The sequence below is a fragment of the Bidens hawaiensis genome, unplaced genomic scaffold, assembly GCF_021521415.1.
Source record: "Bidens hawaiensis isolate Kalapana, Puna unplaced genomic scaffold, B.hawaiensis_p1.1 tig00010384_1, whole genome shotgun sequence".
Classification (NCBI taxonomy): domain Eukaryota; kingdom Viridiplantae; phylum Streptophyta; class Magnoliopsida; order Asterales; family Asteraceae; genus Bidens; species Bidens hawaiensis.
The window spans coordinates 122,788-140,407 of record NW_027491789.1 but is presented as its reverse complement, the minus strand read 5'-3'; the positions used below and the strand labels follow the sequence as shown (position 1 = coordinate 140,407).

Genomic DNA, 17,620 nt, shown 5'->3' with positions numbered 1-17,620 from the left:
GTGAATAGTCATATGACAGTGTCTCGTCCTTTAAATAATAATAATAATAACTTACATGAGTCGCAATTTACTTTTATATATTTTCTATGAATTCTCATAGGTTTCTATAATCAGTTACGCAAAAGCGAACCACTTCTTGAACTTCTAAGATCATTGTGTGCCTAGCGCTTTTTAAAACTAATTAAGAATGTTAGGCGTAATGGGGCAAATGAAACTATGGGAAATCATTTAATTTTGTGAAGCTGTATTTTTGTGTTATATGCTTTCTTTATATTATAGCATGTTACGATTTAATTGATCGTTAATATTCATCTATTGATGTTAAACATACTACTAGTATTATAAGCACTACTTAGGTTTAATGTTATTTTAACTATTGTAATTTAACTTAAGTATATTGTCGTTATTATTATTAGGATAGATACAAGGTGTATGTCGGGTAACATATAAGTTGGTTGCATACTAAAACCGTTTGTAACGGTTACTTGGCGCCAAACCTGCATTTTGAACATGATATATAGACTTGATGTAATACGGTGTTCTTCACCAATATTAATCAGATATTAAGATTAAACGTACCACTTTCGTTGCTTTGTTCATTTGATTCTATTGTTTAGAAAAAGAATTTTTGAAACATTTCTAATTGATGCAAAACGGTATTTGGGCGTCAATAACGGTTTAGAGTTTGTCAAATTAGCCGAAATATTGTGAATTGGTATTAAACAAGTAAAATTATATAATCTAAATTGAAATGGATCAAATGTGTCAAAATATAGTGAATTAAGAAAGGTTACCTTCAGATCTGATGGAAGCTAAGATAACTGCTATAAATACTATTCTTGGTGAGACAATTTCGTTGTTATTGGTAAAAAAACAAAAAATAAAAAAACGTAAATTGAACGAAACAAAATGAAAAGATAGATGCGTGATATTATATGACCATGATCCATCACTGAATGATAGAATCATGGTGATTAAGCAGAAGTAGTGATTCTGTATAGGAGGTCATCATGAAGTTTTGACCAAAAATCCCAAGACCACTATTGTGTTCTAAGCCGGGTTCATACACGTGAAGTTCTGCTACCCAAGAATCATCACGTTTGTACTATTCTTCAACTATCAGTTGGCCATTCTTCCGAAATCCTTTTGTGGCACGATAATCTGGTGACTTAGTAATTGTGAGCAACTTTTTATACGGGGATTTTTGAACACCACTTTTCAACATCAACCATACGTCACAAACTTGTTTCACTGCATCATTTGTACGGTAGTCTAGCACAACAAGAGACTCGTTGAACTCAGATATGCGAAGTAATATTCGTTGGCCTAAACAATCTGGAAGATCTACTTCTCCAAATTCTTCACGTGTCAAGTCGAATGAAATGATCCTACTTTTATATGTACTCCAATCATTAGTACACCAATATATAACCCCATCTATAACTACCTGCTGAACACAAAGCGCACTTGATTTACAAGGAAGATTCCGTGACACACTCTTCCAAGTCCTAGAGCTTAATGTGAAAACCTCCGCCTTCAAATTATCACTTGTAATATTGACAATCCTAGGGTCGCTAGTTTTAGGACAAACCCAAAGCCAACACTGACTGATCCGTTCGGCAACACTAAATCTACGGATTTCCTAACTGATGGATTCCAAAGAACAATCAAATCCGTTCCATACTGATCTAAACCGTACAAACACACCAATCCGTGAGAGCAATCAATCACACGTAGCGGCTTAATAGTTGGAGGAACAATAGGAGAAAACTTGTGTAGGGGAAAACTATCATCATCAGCAATCGAAACATATTTATACTCATATTTTACTCTGTACCTTATCAGTATATGATGCGGCCGAGCCTGGCTGAAGCTGTGATCAGCGATAAACTCAGATCTATCGATAAGAGACTTCCATTGTTTTGAAACCGATCTGAACCGAATAAGAGATTTGAAAAGAAGAACACGCTTGATGATTTCCACTTGGATATCCAAAGGAATGTTGGCACACATGTTCGAGGATTTTAATTTTAGGTTTTCAAGTTTAGGATCGATGTTAATTATAACTTAAGGGATGAATCTTGGGCCACCGGGCTTATTAGAAACTAGTTTTATGTGTTAAGGTTATAATATAGACTCATTTGAATTTAAAGTTAATTACAAGCACTCCTTGTGGTTTGAACATGATCACACTTTTAAGGTTCCAGTATAAAAACTTGTGTATTTTATTTTACAACTAAAATACACTTTGTATGTCAATTTTGTACATACAATTTGTGTGATGAGTTTTATCTATTCACGGTCTTTCGTGTAAAACTTGGTGCAATACCAACTTGAAGGACCTTAATAGTTAATACGAAAAATATAAGGGTGATACGGAAGATCTTAAGGGGCGGTTTGGTGGAGATCCAAAGTTCAAGGATCAAATTGAATAACTTGGTGTCATTATTATCTTTTATTTATTATCAAATAAATTAGAAGTCTAGTATGTTTATGTTTCCTAGTTTGAGTAGGAGTATGGTATTGGGTGTTATATAAACACATCATAAGTTTCTATTGTTTAGGGTCAAAAGAGTAGAATAAAGAGTAGAAAGTATTTTGTTTTTGATTCTATTAATGAAAAGAGTAGCATAAATGTTTTATGCAATATAGTCTTTGGTGTTCTTGATTCGCTTGTCTAAGGTTTAACATTTCGTCTAAGCATCTTCTATATTATTTGTTATTCAATATGGCCCTGTGCGCATTGATAGGTAGTATGCAAGTTCTTCATTGGAGAGTGGGGACGATCTTAATCAATTTCCTTGTAATGTAATAACAAACAAGGATTATTATAGTGATCTTCATCTGCTTTTAATTCATGTTAATTTTCTTGGATACCATCTTAATATAAATGCATGCACTCACGAACAAATTATCAAGACTAACGATTGAAACTTGTAATCGAAAGTTATCTAGGAATTTAGAAACCGCTGGTGACAAGCAAGTAACTTTGTGAATCGTAGTGGGTCATCGTCATTGGTATTCATGTCTATTAAATGTAAACAGATTATAAGTTTTCAGTTTTAGGATTTTATATTAACTAGCGTGGATTACAAGATTGGTAAGTTAATAATCATTATGTGACGGTCTATGTAGAAGTTGGGTTAGTAGCCGGAGTATCCACAGCAAGCCCATTTTTATTAGGTGTTTTTTGTGTCGAACGGCGCATGTCCAACGAATCACTATATTTCTTCTTTCAGTCACAAGTCTTAATCAAGATTGTTGTACATTTGTTTCAAAGACTCATGAATTCTGTTGTGATTGTCAATAAAGAGGCTCTATTTTTTATAGATAGCCTTTTATAGTAGGCAAACACTCCCAAAGAACAAGATAAAGAAGCTAGATGCTAAACAAAGTAAGCGAACAGCTGAAACATGGATGTAAAATAAAACAGAGGATCATGGACTACTAGAAGCTAATAATATGAAATATGCATGCAACAGTGGAGAACGTGTGCTTGAGGGTGACGTGAAGGTGACCAAGTGATGATGCACGTATCAGTTTTTGTGTAAATCCAACTTTTTGTTGCGCCCCGATTTTGGGGTGTCACATATGTTGGCCTCTTGTGTTTGTTACTGATATCACCATTGTTATTGGTATAATTGAAATACACAAAATACTTTGTTTTCCATCATTTTTTAGATGGTATCAAAATAGGTCAAGAAATTACCTAAAAACACCACCATTATCCGCTAATATGACAGGCAAGTGATCGCAAGAAAACAGGGATTGGGTTGTGGATTCGAGAGCCACCAAACACATGACCTATAGAACCGATCTTGAAAACAAAAGGGAGGTTGCATATGAAGCCTCAGCCTGTTTTCATACCAAATGATGAGCATTGAGGGGAGAGAGGAATGCACCCTACCACGGGGGTATTAAAATGAAAAGGGTTCTCCACAATGCTATGTTTATTTGTAATTTGTATAAGGCTAAAGGTGAAAGAAAACCAATGATGACAACCGTAGACACATGGCACAAGAGATTGGATCATGCGTTCGAAGAAAAACTTAATAAACTTGGTTTTCTTAGTAATGTTTCATTTAAGCCTTGGAATAAAGATTTTGATTCATTGGGACATTTGAGGACGGTATCCTTTCCCTTCGTATTCTCGATCAAATTATTTTCTCACCATCGTTGACGATTATAGTAGATCCATGTGGGTCTTTCTTATTATATATAAAAAAGACGCGAGCAAATGCCTAATTATTTGGAACATGGAAAGTCTATCAAAAGAATTATGCTCGATAACAGTGGTGAATTTACATCAAGCTTTATGAAAGATTTTTAGACTAAGACTTGCATTTTGATTGGAACGTCGTATCCACACACACCCCAAGTCAACGGGGTGGTGGAAAGAAAACATAGGCACTTACTCAAGGTGGCACGTGCACTAAGGGTCGAAGCATGCATACCTAAAAGTTTCTGGGGAGAATGTGTGTTCACGATAGCTTATATCATTAATCGCCTACTTTCCACGAATTAATACTTGGCAAGCACCTTTCCATATGTTTTCCACATGATTTGTTTTTACCTTTTTTTCTAGATGTTAACCTCTTGTATTATTGATACCTTCTCTTTTGTTATTGATATCATCGAAATAAAATTGATATATTCATTTAAAATTCAAAACAAAACACATACCTTCTTTGATTGATTCAACGATTCAGCTTATTCAATAGCTAGATTAACTGTAAACAGGAATTACACATATATGATATATTAGAAGCATATTTTCCATTAAAAAGATAATAAGAAAGTTTACCTTATTATCAATCTGATAGAAGCTAGAATAAAAGCTATAAGCTATAAATGCTATTCTTGGTGAGACAGATTTCACTGTTATTGTTAAAAAGTGTTCTGTAGGTAAAAAAGAAAAGAAAAATTGAACGAAACAAAACGAAAAAATAGATGCATGATATTATATGACCATGATCGATCCATCACTGAATGATAGAATCATGGTGATTAATTAAGCAGTGATTCTGTATAGGATGTCATCATGAAGTTTCGACCAAAAATCCCAAGACCACTATTGTGTTCTAAGCCGGGTTCATACACGTGAAGTTCTGCTACCCAAGAATCATCACGTTTGTACGATTTTCCAACTATCAGTTGGCCATTCTTCCGAAATCCTTTTATGGCAAGATAATCTGGTGACTTAGTAATTGTGAGCAACTTTTTATACGGGGATTTTTGAATACCACTTTTCAACGTCAACCACACGTCACAACCTTGTTTCCCTGAATCATCTGTACGGTAGTCTAGCACAACAAGAGACTCGTTGAACTCAGATATGCGAAGTAATATTCTTTGGCCTAAACAATCTGGAAGATCTACTTCTCCAAATTCTTCACGTGTCAAGTCGAATGAAATGATCCTACTTTTATATGTACTCCAATCATTAGTACACCAATAAATAACCCCATCTATAACTACTTGCTGAACACAAAACGCACGTGATTTACAAGGAAGATTCCGTGACACACTATTCCAAGTCCTAGAGCTTAATGTGTAAACCTCCGCCTTCAAATTATCACTTGTAATATTGACAATCTTAGGGTCGCTAGTTTTAGGACAAACCCCAAAACCAACACTGACTGATCCGTTCGGCAACACTAAATCTACGGATTTCCATACACACCAATCCGTGAGAGCAATCAATTATACGTAGTGGCTTAAATGCTTAATAGTTGGAGGAACAATAGGAGAAAACTTGTGTAGGGGAAAACTATCATCATCAGCAATCGAAACATATTTATACTCAGAATCTACTCTGTACCTTATCAGTAGATGATGCGGCCGAGCCTGGTTGACGTTGTGATCGTTGATAAATTCAGAGCTATCGATAAGAGACTTCCACTGTTTTGAAACCGATTTGAACCGAATCAAAGATTTGACAGGAAGAACACGTTTGATGATTTCCACTTGGATTTCCAAAGGAATGTTGGCAGACATTTTGGCCTTGGATTTTGATTTTAGGTTTTTAAGTTTAGGATCGATGTTAATTATAACTTAAGGGATGAATCTTGGGCCACCGGGCTTATTAGAAACTAGTTTTGTGTTTTAAGTTTAAATAGACTAATTTGAATTTAAAGTTAACTAGTTAGTTAAATACGTGAGTTAATTAAAAGAATAATAAATAACTTTTAAAAGTAATTAAAAAAAACTTAAAAAATAAAAAGAAATAAAAAATAATATGAGAGTAAGTTGTCTTTTTAGCTCATGACGTTTAAATTTGTTTGTGGTTTTAAACTTTATGCTAACTAGTAATTACATCCATTTTTCTAGTGTAAGATAATGGATAAAGTTAGGGCAATTTGGTAGGCGCTCTTAACAATTATTAAAGGACTACGTCTTAATGGTTCATAACATCTTACTGGTTAAAAGGTAGCTTTAAGTCTGGATGGTTAAGAGATAGCCTCTTAATCATTCAGACTTAATGTTATCTCTTAACCATTAAATGGCTATGCGCCACTAAGATGTAGCCTCTTAATGATTGTTAAAAGGCTACCAAATAGCCCCTTAGTCTAAAAAGGCCAAAACCGCATTCAAAATTAAGCATTAACTAGTATCTAGACCTGTCGTGTTGCGGTGGGTGGGTGTAATGTCTTGATCATCAAGTATAAAACTGGTGTTGATCTAAGATGATAGTAATTGATGATAATGACCAAAAAAGGGTTTTAAAATGTTAACTCCACTCGAAACATAAATAATAAGAATATAAATATACAACAAAGTATAAAAGAACTCGAATTGGCCCTTGGCTAAACAATTGACAGCAAAGCACACACCACTGGGGTGCTTTACAAAACTGTCTACACCACTAAAATTACCATTAACCAAGCTTTACAATTGAGTTGGGTTGTCTTCAAAGCCTCATAGAGCTTTAAATCAATTTCGACTGTTCCGTGTCTCTGAAACTCATAGGCCATGTGTACTTGCGTGTTGGGCCGGGTACCTGACAAAGAAAAAAATCGTAGATGTTCTGAAGCTCAGTGATATCCGTTATGTCCCCATTCTAAATAACAGACCGTCATCATAGCCATATATGAGAAAACCGTTAAAACGATGCTGGCGTCAAACCATTAACAAAAGTAATTTGTTCATCAATTAGAAGAGAACCAACCAAGTAGGCTCAGACATAAACCATTAACTAAAGTCACTTGTCCATGGAGTAAAATTACCATCAAGTAAAATATAAACCAATACGGACTCTTGTCGATAATAATCTAGTGCTTTCAATGGTGATATATGTCCTAATGTCGTAAAACACAACAAACACATAAATGGACAGATTTTTTTGTAGTCAGACTACGAAGATTTGAGGCTTAAATTTATAATAACCCGTTGTGGCTGCAAACCATAGATTAGAGGGTTGCCTTGCCAAAACAAGTAACTTTGTGAATCATCGCGGGTCTTCGTCATTGGTATTCATCCCTATTAAATGTAAACAAATCATAAGCTTTCAGTTTTAGGATTTTATATATAACTAACGTGGATGACAAGATTGGTAGGTCGATAATGATTATGTAGAAGTTGTTTGTCACTAACCACGGATTATCATTTGATCATAACAAAAAATAATCTATATCTATTCTCTTTCGGTTTCTTATTCTCGACCTGGATCCAAATTTTTATTACAATCTTGGAGACTCATAAGATTATTCGAATGCTCAATAATGTGAAATTAAAAAAAAACAGATATTTACATCGATGATTACCCTCATGTGAGATGCACATAACCATATTTAACAGAAAAAGTTAACTGGGTTAAGGTCAAAGGACATAATGTGATAGAGTTTTTAAATGTAAAGAATGTTTTTTGTCATTTCTTTTGCTAAAGGATGTCCACTGGAAAAACAATTAAACATAAAGGAAGTCTTTTGCCATTTTGACTATAGTGATAGTACGGGATATTATTGAAATAGAGAAAGGAGGCGTATGTAGGAATGGTAGGGATCTATGGTCGGAAAAGAAATTCAGGGGTGGTAGACGGCGGTTCCCTGCCTAATAGGATCAGGAACTCTCTCGTTGGAGATATAAGCTCTGATACCATATAAGAAAATGATTCACGTTCTTGTATTCATAATTCATACAATATATATACAATGGAAAAAGAAACATAACCCATCTTTTTCCCTTGATATACTCCTTTACAGCTACACATTTCCATATGTTTTCCACATGAATTGCTTTTTTCCTTTTATATTTTCTAGATGACCTCTTGTATTTGTTATTGATATCTCCATTGTTATTAATATCATCGAAATACACATAAATAGAACACTTTGTTTTCCATCATTTTTTAGATGGTATCAAAATAGGTCAAGAAATTACCTAAAAACCCCACCACCATCCGCTAATATGGCAGGTAAGTGATCACAAGAAAACGGGGATTGGTTGTGGATTCGAGAGCCACCGAACACATGACCTAAAGAACCGATCTTCTTGAAAACAAAACGGAAGTTGCATATGAGGCCTCAGCCTGTTCTCTACATTCCTATGTTTATATGTAATTAGTTATCGGTGTATCGACTAACAAACAACCTCCAATGCACGGTGACTTTTTTACCTATGCAGGGGCTAGTCAAGAATACCTTGGTCGGGTAGATTGTAAAATGGCATATACCGTATTGGATCATGTGTTCGAATAAAAACTTAAAGATTTTCACACATCTTATTAATGTTTCATTAAACCTTGGAATAAAGATTTTGATTCATTGGGACATTCGGGGACGGTATCGTTTCCCTACGTGTTCTCGGTCAAATTATTTTCTCACCATCGTTGCCGATTATAGTAGAGTCTTATTAAATATAAAAACGATGCTAGCAAATGCCTAATTCATTTTCACAAAATGGTAGAAGTGCAACATGGAAAGTCTATCAAAAGAATTATGCTCGATAACGGTGGTGAATTTACATCAAATTTAATGAAAAATTTTGCACTAAGACTAGCATTTTGATTGGAACGTCGTGTCCACACACACCCCAAGTAAACGGGATGGTGGAAAGAAAACATAGGCACTTAAGTTGGCACGTGCACTAAGGTTCGAAGCATGCATACCTAAAAGTTTTTGGGGAGAATATGTGTTCATGATAGCTTATATCGTTAATCATCTACCTTCCACGAATTAATTCTTGGCAAGCACCTTTTTATATGTTTTCCACATGATTTGTTTATATCTTTTTTCTAGATGTTAACCTCGTGTATTATTGATATCTTCTCTATTGTTTTTGATATCATCTAAATACACAAAATATTTTGTTTTCCATCGTTTGTTAGATCTTCATCCCCCACATAACATTAAAACAAACACACATACAATTCTTTGATTGATTCAACGATTCAGCTTACTCGATAGCTAGATAAACAGTAAATTCTATGGCGATTGTGGTTGAAAAGTGTTTTGAGTTTTACAAATATCATGTGGATGTTTTTAAGTATAATTTTATAAATAGCATTCAAGAACGGTCCAACGGTAAGTGTCACATTTTATGTATCATGTATCAGATGTGATGCCTAAAGGTTTAACGTTTAAATCTAGCTTTCATTGGTTTATGTCTTTAATCCATTGGTAAGCAATGTGTTGATGACACAAGTTAATTAATTTAGTTCTATGAATAATATGAAATTGGGTCAGTTTGGGCCTTGACGTTTATATGGGCCGATGATAAATCAATATGGCCTGTAAACAGTTATATGTCAGTTATAATGGGCAGAAGAGAGAAATGGACATCCAATCCAGTTAACCGGCCAGTACCCGGTTTGTACCAGAAATCCCAACCGGTTACTAACCAATTTCCAAACGGGTCACTACCCGATTCAGTCCCGCGTTTACAAACCGATTTGTAGTATTGAGCTCCGAAACCGGTTAAGTTATATTTTAATCGGTTATTTACCGTTTAACCAGTTTGGTTATGCCCAAAACCCGTTATACTAGGGAGGGTTTTCCTGACTGAAAATCGGTTAGTACCCGACCCGGTTATTAGCGTAACCAGTTTTTTTTACCGTGTAGATCATAACCGGTTCTTAAATACGGTGTGTCATTTTAACACTATGATTTTGCTATGTCTACTGCAATAACATTAATCGTCGTTTAAAAGGTATTTAGTTATATCATTCTTTATGGCTTTTTTTCAACTCATATAGGATATATGAATCCTCACGACCGACCCTACGTGTCATAAAAAGGTGATACTTGTGGCGCTTTATTGTTTTAACACCGCCTCAAAGAAGCTGAACTAGTTTACCCATATATCGACTTGCATGCTGACAATGTGGCAGTCGCATTATTAAAACAAATATATATATTTTTTTATTGAGTTTGCATGCTGACAATTAGTCAATAGAAAAGCATGTCAAATAAACTTTATACAAAACACTTCATTATTTTATTAGTTTTTTTTTTGTTATGTTTTCATTAGATATGATTTCGCCTTTGCTGCGGTGTGCGCATATAATGTATATATATGTGAATTCTCAGTTGGGCAAAAGTAAAATTGCACTAATTTTAATGTTATTTTACTAATCTCGTAAAAATAACGTTAAAAGTGGCGGAAGGTTAATCAGGCATCATGTGGTGGCGTTGATAGCCGAAAGACAATGGTACATGCACCAATCAGCCGGTGTCCCGATGATTTAGTGCTATGTGCCTTATGTCCAAGGCTTGATGCAAATATACTATCGAGCCGGGGGTCTCATCGGAAGCAGCCTCTCTATCCTTATGGGGTAGAGGTAAGGCTGTCTACATCTTACCCTCCTCAGATCCTACCATAGCTTTGCTATTGGTGGGATATACTGAGTATAATGATGATGATGATGATTTCATTAGATATGATATCAGACGAAGTTATTTTTTAAGTTTAGTACACGTATCATAGAATATAACCAATGAGCCTAGCCGATACCACCGAATTCGTGTCGGCTAACTGTCGCAACGCTCATGTTTTACGGATCTAACAAACACAATTTTACTAATTTATTTTATGGGTTTAGTGTTGGTATTGGTATGAATAGAATTCGTGTTGTTTTAATCATAAATTGTACATGATCCGATATAGTTTTGGCTGTTTACGGTATGAGCTTTGACCATTCAAAATTTAAAAAATATATTGATTTGACAACTCTTTGTTTGTGAAAGAGAATCCAAGGATGTAAAGGGTATGTTTAATGGACTGTCTTGCAGAGTTGCAGGTGCTGAATAACTTGAGAACATTAAACAGAATAAAAAATTAATAAAAAATGAACTTTTAATGCACAACACCTTTTAAATCAATATTATTCTTTAATATTGATTTAAAAAATTAAAAAAAAAATACACTTTAAATGTGAAACTCTTTTGGGGTTTATCAGCATATTTAGGTAGTGACGGACTCATAATTTCTTTTTATAGAGGCGTGCGGGATGTGTGCGGGATTTTTCTAAAGTTGTACATTTAGCCAATCTTTAGAAAACTATACTTGTAAAATGATAAATATGATATTTACAATAACACAATATTGTAAATATCATACGCAAAAACCCCGTCCGCCAACCCTCTTTTACGCCTCCTAAACCACATGTTCAACGTTTCATAAATCACGTGAAAACAAAAACTTTAACTAGTTTTCACAACGAAATTAACCCGTTCAATTCGTTAACCAGCCCAGCCAACATTCATCATGTACACATTCTGATATTAACCAAGTCAAAAATCACCAACCAATAATATCATATAGGACTATTAAGATAGTAAACTCTGCTTTAAACTTTGTACATTGCCAAGACACTGCAAAAGAGACAATATTACCCCTCTACTTAACTCTCAAGTTCAAGCTTAGGCGCAATCTTTTTCTTATTTGCCACTGAACCATTCTTCTTCCGTTTCTCCTGGATCTCGCGAACATACTCGGTCACAATCACATGAAACTTTGGACCCGATTGATTTGTAGAAGTTATGTTTAAACCCGCCTTTCTCAGAGCCCGAACCACATGCTGTTGCGCTTTCATAAAGTGCATGCTGCAAAGTGAAGGTACGATTGACCGAAGCACCGGCTTTCCACAGGGTACAAGTCCTGCGTGCGCACTAAACATACAAAAATAACATTAAATAAAAAAACCTTTGTTAGAAACTTGGAATGAATGAAGAATATAACATGGTTCACTTGATCTATGTCATCAAACAACGTTTTACGTTTAAAATTCAAACTTCAAATACAATGTGCTTCATACACTTACTGGTCAAAACTGGTCAAAACTAAAGGACGAAAAGCCCAAGAGAGCCTCGCGCTTTTTAAACGAAGGTTAACTAATGATGTTTATTAAACAAGAAGACACCTAGAGTCTATATGCAAACAAAAACACCGACAAATGCCAAACAAGCATAGATCTAAGCATCCATACAGAAATTAACTCTTGAGTACATATAAAGAATATCAATAGCTCTGCACATATAATACAAACTATAGAATCTATTAATTGTCATATTTTCATACAAAACTGCTGTCACTTTCATGCAAACTGAGAATTAGGGATGTGCGTGAAACCGAAAAGGCCAAGCCAAAACATAAACCGACAATTAGGTTTTTGTGAAAAACGAACTTACGATTTGGTTTTAGTTTTGAATGTAATGAAAACTGAAACAAATTTATAGATTTTAATTTTTTGTTTTTTATTTGAAGTAAATTGTATGAATTTAACAAATATATAACTCAAATATGTTAGCCAAATATATGATAATCAGTTAGTTATTAATGAACATAATGATACAGACCAAAACTCATTGTTTTGAGCCGATTTTCTTTTTCTGGCCCAAAGTTTTCAAGCTCAAGTGGCAAAACCAAAAATTGCCCAAAATGAAAACCGAAACCGAACGGTTAATCAAAGTTTTGGTCTTTGATACCGTTTTAGCCCAAAACCGAACCAATTCGAATTTATAGTTCATGATATCCATTAGTTGTTTCTAATCAATTTATAGATGTATGATAAAACTATTTAGCTGCATTTTTTACCGATGTTTGACCTATTACCGACTAAAGTCACCCATTAGCAGAAAAATTAAGCAGTAACTCCCCGATTAGTATCTACTCGCCGAATTTTGAAAAATAAATTAAAAAGGAACGATTTAGCCGATTTTTGACTGACTACAACTAAAGTTTTAAAAAACTTACATATAACTGTTCACATATATACTTCAAACATAATCAATTAAACGTAAACATAACAAATTAATGAGAAAAACCTTCCAAAAAAAAAGATTTTCTTTTAAAAATGTCCCATTTTTTACTAAATTAGTCGTTTGTTTACAAGGTTTGACCGACTACTGACAAATGTCACCGATTAGCAAAAAATGAATTATTAACTCACCGACTAACAGGGGCGGACATGACTTATAAGGAGGGGTAGCAAAAAATGAATTATCAACTTTTTAGGCAAAGTGGGAATTTTTAGTTTTCTTTTTATGTTTTATGTATTGCATTACCCCTGAAATTTTATTACTCGGCCTCTAAAAAAATCTTAAAAGCCCAAAACTTCACATTTCAAAGTTTTATTAAAACCCAAGATGATTAAAACTTAAAAGTCTACATTTAATTAAACCTTAAAAGTCCAACTTAAATAGCCGGTTGAAGGTATGCATGAAACGCGTAACCGGGCTCTTGTAGGCGCCAGATGAGTCGCCATGCACCGGAACACGCCAAACGTATGCTCGAAACGCAAAACCAGGTCCGGGATGCACGAATCACGTAGCCGGGCTCCTGTATGAGCGAAACGTGTTACCAAAACCAGTACATGAACTGGTAACCAAGCGTCGGTACAACAGTACAGACGTAAAGCAAAACAAGGCTCAGGACGCACGAAATTACGTTACCAGTGCGAAAAACGCTAAACCGGGCACCCGTACTCGCAAAATTAATTATTAAAAATAAAAAAAATAAAAAACTAAATATCCGGTTGAAAAAAATTGTGCAACCCCTAAAGTTATGTTCTAGATCCACCACTGCCGACTAATAACGATTTTTTAACAATGCATACGAAAATTCACGCATAACACGCAAGATCAATCAACCTCCATAATTAACAATCAAATAACCTAAACTTTTAACCAATTCCAAAATTCACAAACACAAACACACAAATAGGCATGTAAACAAACCTAACGAACACGAACAATGCTATTATGTTCACTATTCGTTCATTTAACTTTAAACAAACACGGACACTTAAAATCTTAAAATCTTAAAATCTAAACAAACAGTTCACGAACATAAATGAACAAAATTTAAACAACAAACCTGTTGAGCCGAAACTCGCAGGGCTTATACAGCTGCTGCTTCGGGTCCGCCAATATATGCACATGACAAAACCTCGTCAACGTCATCGCCTTCATCTTACACCCATTAAACACACAACACCCCCCCTTGATGACGTCACCTCCATCACCAATGACGTCATCATTATTATTCTTCTCAATATTATTATTATTATTATTATTGTCTTCAATTGGACTGATACCGAACCTCCAGACATACTCTCTATACCGAACCCTAACGTCCTCCATTAACCCCCAGTAATGGTCTCTGTAACACTTTGATAACTGGTGCATGTTGTGTGATCGCCGTTGGAGGACTTGTTGGCGGGAAAGGTGGGTGGAATTGGATAGGTATTGGTCCTCCGGCGACGGTTTGATTCCGGCCACGGTGGCGGTGTGGTGGTCGGTGGCCATTGGTGGTGGATTGGTGGTTGGCGGCGGAGTTAGGGTTAGGGTTTGAGTGTGGAAGCCATGGGAGGAAGAAAGCAAGGTGGTGGGTTGTAAATTTTGGGATGGATATTGAATTATTACGGTTGTAAAGTTTGGGTTAGTTACACGAATGGTCCTTGTCGTATGTTTATATTACGGTTTTCTTCAAAAACGACAGACTCGTCCTTGAGTCTCTACGGCTGTTCATAATACTCTTGACCCGCTTGATAAAAGTTTGAATAAAACTAGATAAAAAAAGTTGATTTGAAACAGTATGAACTGAGTTGACTCAATTTTGTAACATAGTCGAATCCGGCCCAAGCTCGGCCTGGGTCATGGCTTGGCTCGTTTGCTCAATCTTAGGCTCGTTTAATTTCAAAATCGGGTCGGAGCCTATTTGAGTTGCCTCGTTTAATTTCGAGCTTGAACTCGAACCCAACCTGCCTTGTCTGTAAACGAAACGAATTTTTTATATTACGGATTTCTTTAAAATTGACGGACTTGTTTTTGACTGAGTGGTAGGATACGATAGGCTAATTGTTAAGTCATCACTCAAATCCCACACCAAACACGTTATTTATAATAAATTTGATTAAATTATCTCAATTTCACATATACGTAGTTCAGTTTCACTATTAGGGGAGGGGGGAGCTGTTTGGTTCAATCAAATCTAATTTGGTCATATTTGAATGAATCATACATCCTTATCTTTCCCATTCAACATCAATCAAATGTTGACCAATTCAGACCCGGTTTTACCTATCCAGATGCTTTTTCTTTTCGGGAACAATCAAGTTGAACTCCGACTGGATTGAGATACGCGTGAATGTAAATTGTGGGTTTTTGGTTATTTATACGAATGGTCCTTGTCGTGTGTTTATGTTACAATTTTTTTTGTATAACATTAAGTGAGTGTTTTAATATTTTTGTTAAAGAAAAAGATCTTATACCATCAGCTACTCAGGCGTTCGCTTACATTGGGTGTCGCTCGTCGGAGATCTTTCCTATGACAGAGATGTTTCAACGTTCGTACAAACACTCATATTTGCAATGAATGCAAAGATTTGATATTGTTTATTTGGTAATTTTTATCTCTTATGCTCTCATGTTTTGGTGTTCTTTCCTAGCAAAATCATTATTGATTTCTCTAGGTTGACATTGTTGTTGAGGTAATGGCGTAGTAATGGTGTAGTTTGGCACTCAACTTAGATAATCTTTTTGGATCAATGGTTTTTGTACACTCCCTCGCCATGATTTCTGTTCGGGAAATATCTTATGTTGCTTCGTTATAGCTAAATTCAATTCTGCAAGTCCATGCATTCCAACAACACTAATCATAAGCATATCCTTGCAAGAAATTGTTATTTCAATATTGTTGTTGTGTAACTAAAATGTGTAAATGGCAAGAAGGAAGTTACCGTTGGAAACTCAAAGATTTCATACATCCTCCGACAAACATAATTAATTACATATATATACCGACTCCAAATCAAATTTCATATATTGCCTTCTCTAAGTAAGTTATTATGGCTCGAAACTTTATATATTTTGTTTCTTAATATCTCAATCTATTACCCTAAGTTGGCATAAAACATTTATATCATTTTGTTATTTTTATTAATATATTTAGCTCATTCTTTTCCTAGCCTACAAAAATAAAAAAAAACAAATAAAAGTACCATATTTCTGTAATTAATCAAATTGAGATGGATAATTTAATAATTAACATGGAATAAGATATGTATAACATGTACCAATGAAACTCCTTTGAAAAAATGTTTAGTTGTCCAACCATATATCATATCATAAGCATTAACAAACTTCATTATTTTAGGGGCATATAGCTATCATACAATATGCAAGGTGGTTAGAAATGTGATTGTGAGTGCATATGAGATCATTGCCTTCTAGCATAATTTAAAACCTTAAATAGAAATACCCTCTATGTTAGATAACATATATTTTCAATTTGTTGTGTGTATATTATTTTCACAAATTATGAGAAAGACTTGTATACACGTACACTCTTCTGTCATATTAACCGTTTTATCTTTTACAAACATTTAGGGTTTGATGATACCATGTAAACGGGTGTTTAGGTTTGGCGATTCATTGTGATTGGGTGTTGAGTCTATGAATCATTGCAAACATGTGTTTAGCCCTTGACGAATCATTGTAAATGAGCATATAGCTCTAGCAAACCCAACAAATAATTATGCGATGACTGATGGATTATCGGGTGTTTCTTTAGCCGCTATCAACATTTTATGGATTTTTTGTAAACGCCAATGATACCTTATAAAGCTCACTCATAACAAAACTATTGGTGTTGTATTTTTCTAGCTTGGGAGAATTGGTGTCGATTTAAAGTGTAAAATTGGGTGGTTTTGTATTTGGGTGTTATTTCTTATTTGGTATCTTGGTGTTGTATTTTTCTAGCTTCTTGCTAGTTCTAATATATTAATCTTTGTTGGTCGTTCAAAAATAAAAAATAACAAAACTATTGGCAAAGTCCGACTCTGGGGAAGGTGAGATGTGTGCAAACGTTACCTCTATCCCGAATAATTGCGAGACTACTTCCAAAGAGGCCTTGGTGTCACGCGAAACAGATTGACAAACAACACTAAAAATAATTAGAAAATAGGAAGCTACAAATTACCGAAGAAAAGGAGAAAAGGAAAAAAGAGTAAAGTAAAAACATAGATAACATAAATTGTAGGCAAATCTAAGGGGCTGTTTGGTTCAGTCAGATTTGAATTAGTCGGATCTAAACGAATCATACATCCCCCTCTTTTCCATTTAGTATTTAATGGCATGCTAACTGATTCAAACACATTCAACTATTTTTCCTTTTGGAACCA

The 17,620-nt window shown here is 34.8% G+C and overlaps 2 protein-coding genes and 1 pseudogene across 2 annotated transcripts; all 3 read right to left on the bottom strand.

Moving 5' to 3' along the window:
- Positions 1-901: 901 nt before the first annotated feature.
- LOC143535002 (F-box protein At5g18160-like) lies at positions 902-2,270 on the bottom strand (annotated as a pseudogene).
- Positions 2,271-5,007: 2,737 nt separating this feature from the next.
- LOC143535036 (putative F-box protein At5g62060) lies at positions 5,008-5,997 on the bottom strand. The gene is made up of 2 exons (XM_077029377.1): positions 5,772-5,997; positions 5,008-5,663 (listed from the first exon to the last, which is right to left on the bottom strand). The coding sequence occupies exons 1-2, from the start codon at positions 5,995-5,997 to the stop codon at positions 5,008-5,010; spliced, it is 882 nt and encodes a 293-aa protein (XP_076885492.1).
- Positions 5,998-11,797: 5,800 nt separating this feature from the next.
- On the bottom strand, positions 11,798-14,844 carry LOC143535000 (uncharacterized). Its single transcript, XM_077029355.1, has 2 exons — positions 14,314-14,844; positions 11,798-12,107 (listed from the first exon to the last, which is right to left on the bottom strand). Exons 1-2 carry the CDS (start codon positions 14,742-14,744, stop codon positions 11,840-11,842), a joined length of 699 nt encoding a protein of 232 aa, XP_076885470.1. The 5' UTR covers positions 14,745-14,844; the 3' UTR covers positions 11,798-11,839.
- Positions 14,845-17,620: the final 2,776 nt, after the last annotated feature.

What these genes read in the sequence shown, in the direction of transcription:
- LOC143535000 (XM_077029355.1), bottom strand. Translation starts at nt 14,744, where the DNA reads ATGGCCACCGACCACCACACCGCCACCGTGGCCGGAATCAAACCGTCG. An exon ending in TGCGAGTTTCGGCTCAACAG is followed by an intron (nt 12,108 to 14,313) that starts GTTTGTTGTTTA and finishes TTGTATGTTTAG; the next exon opens with TGCGCACGCAGGACTTGTAC.
- LOC143535036 (XM_077029377.1), bottom strand. Translation starts at nt 5,997, where the DNA reads ATGTCTGCCAACATTCCTTTGGAAATCCAAGTGGAAATCATCAAACGT. An exon ending in TTCGATTGCTGATGATGATA is followed by an intron (nt 5,664 to 5,771) that starts GTTTTCCCCTAC and finishes GGAAATCCGTAG; the next exon opens with ATTTAGTGTTGCCGAACGGA.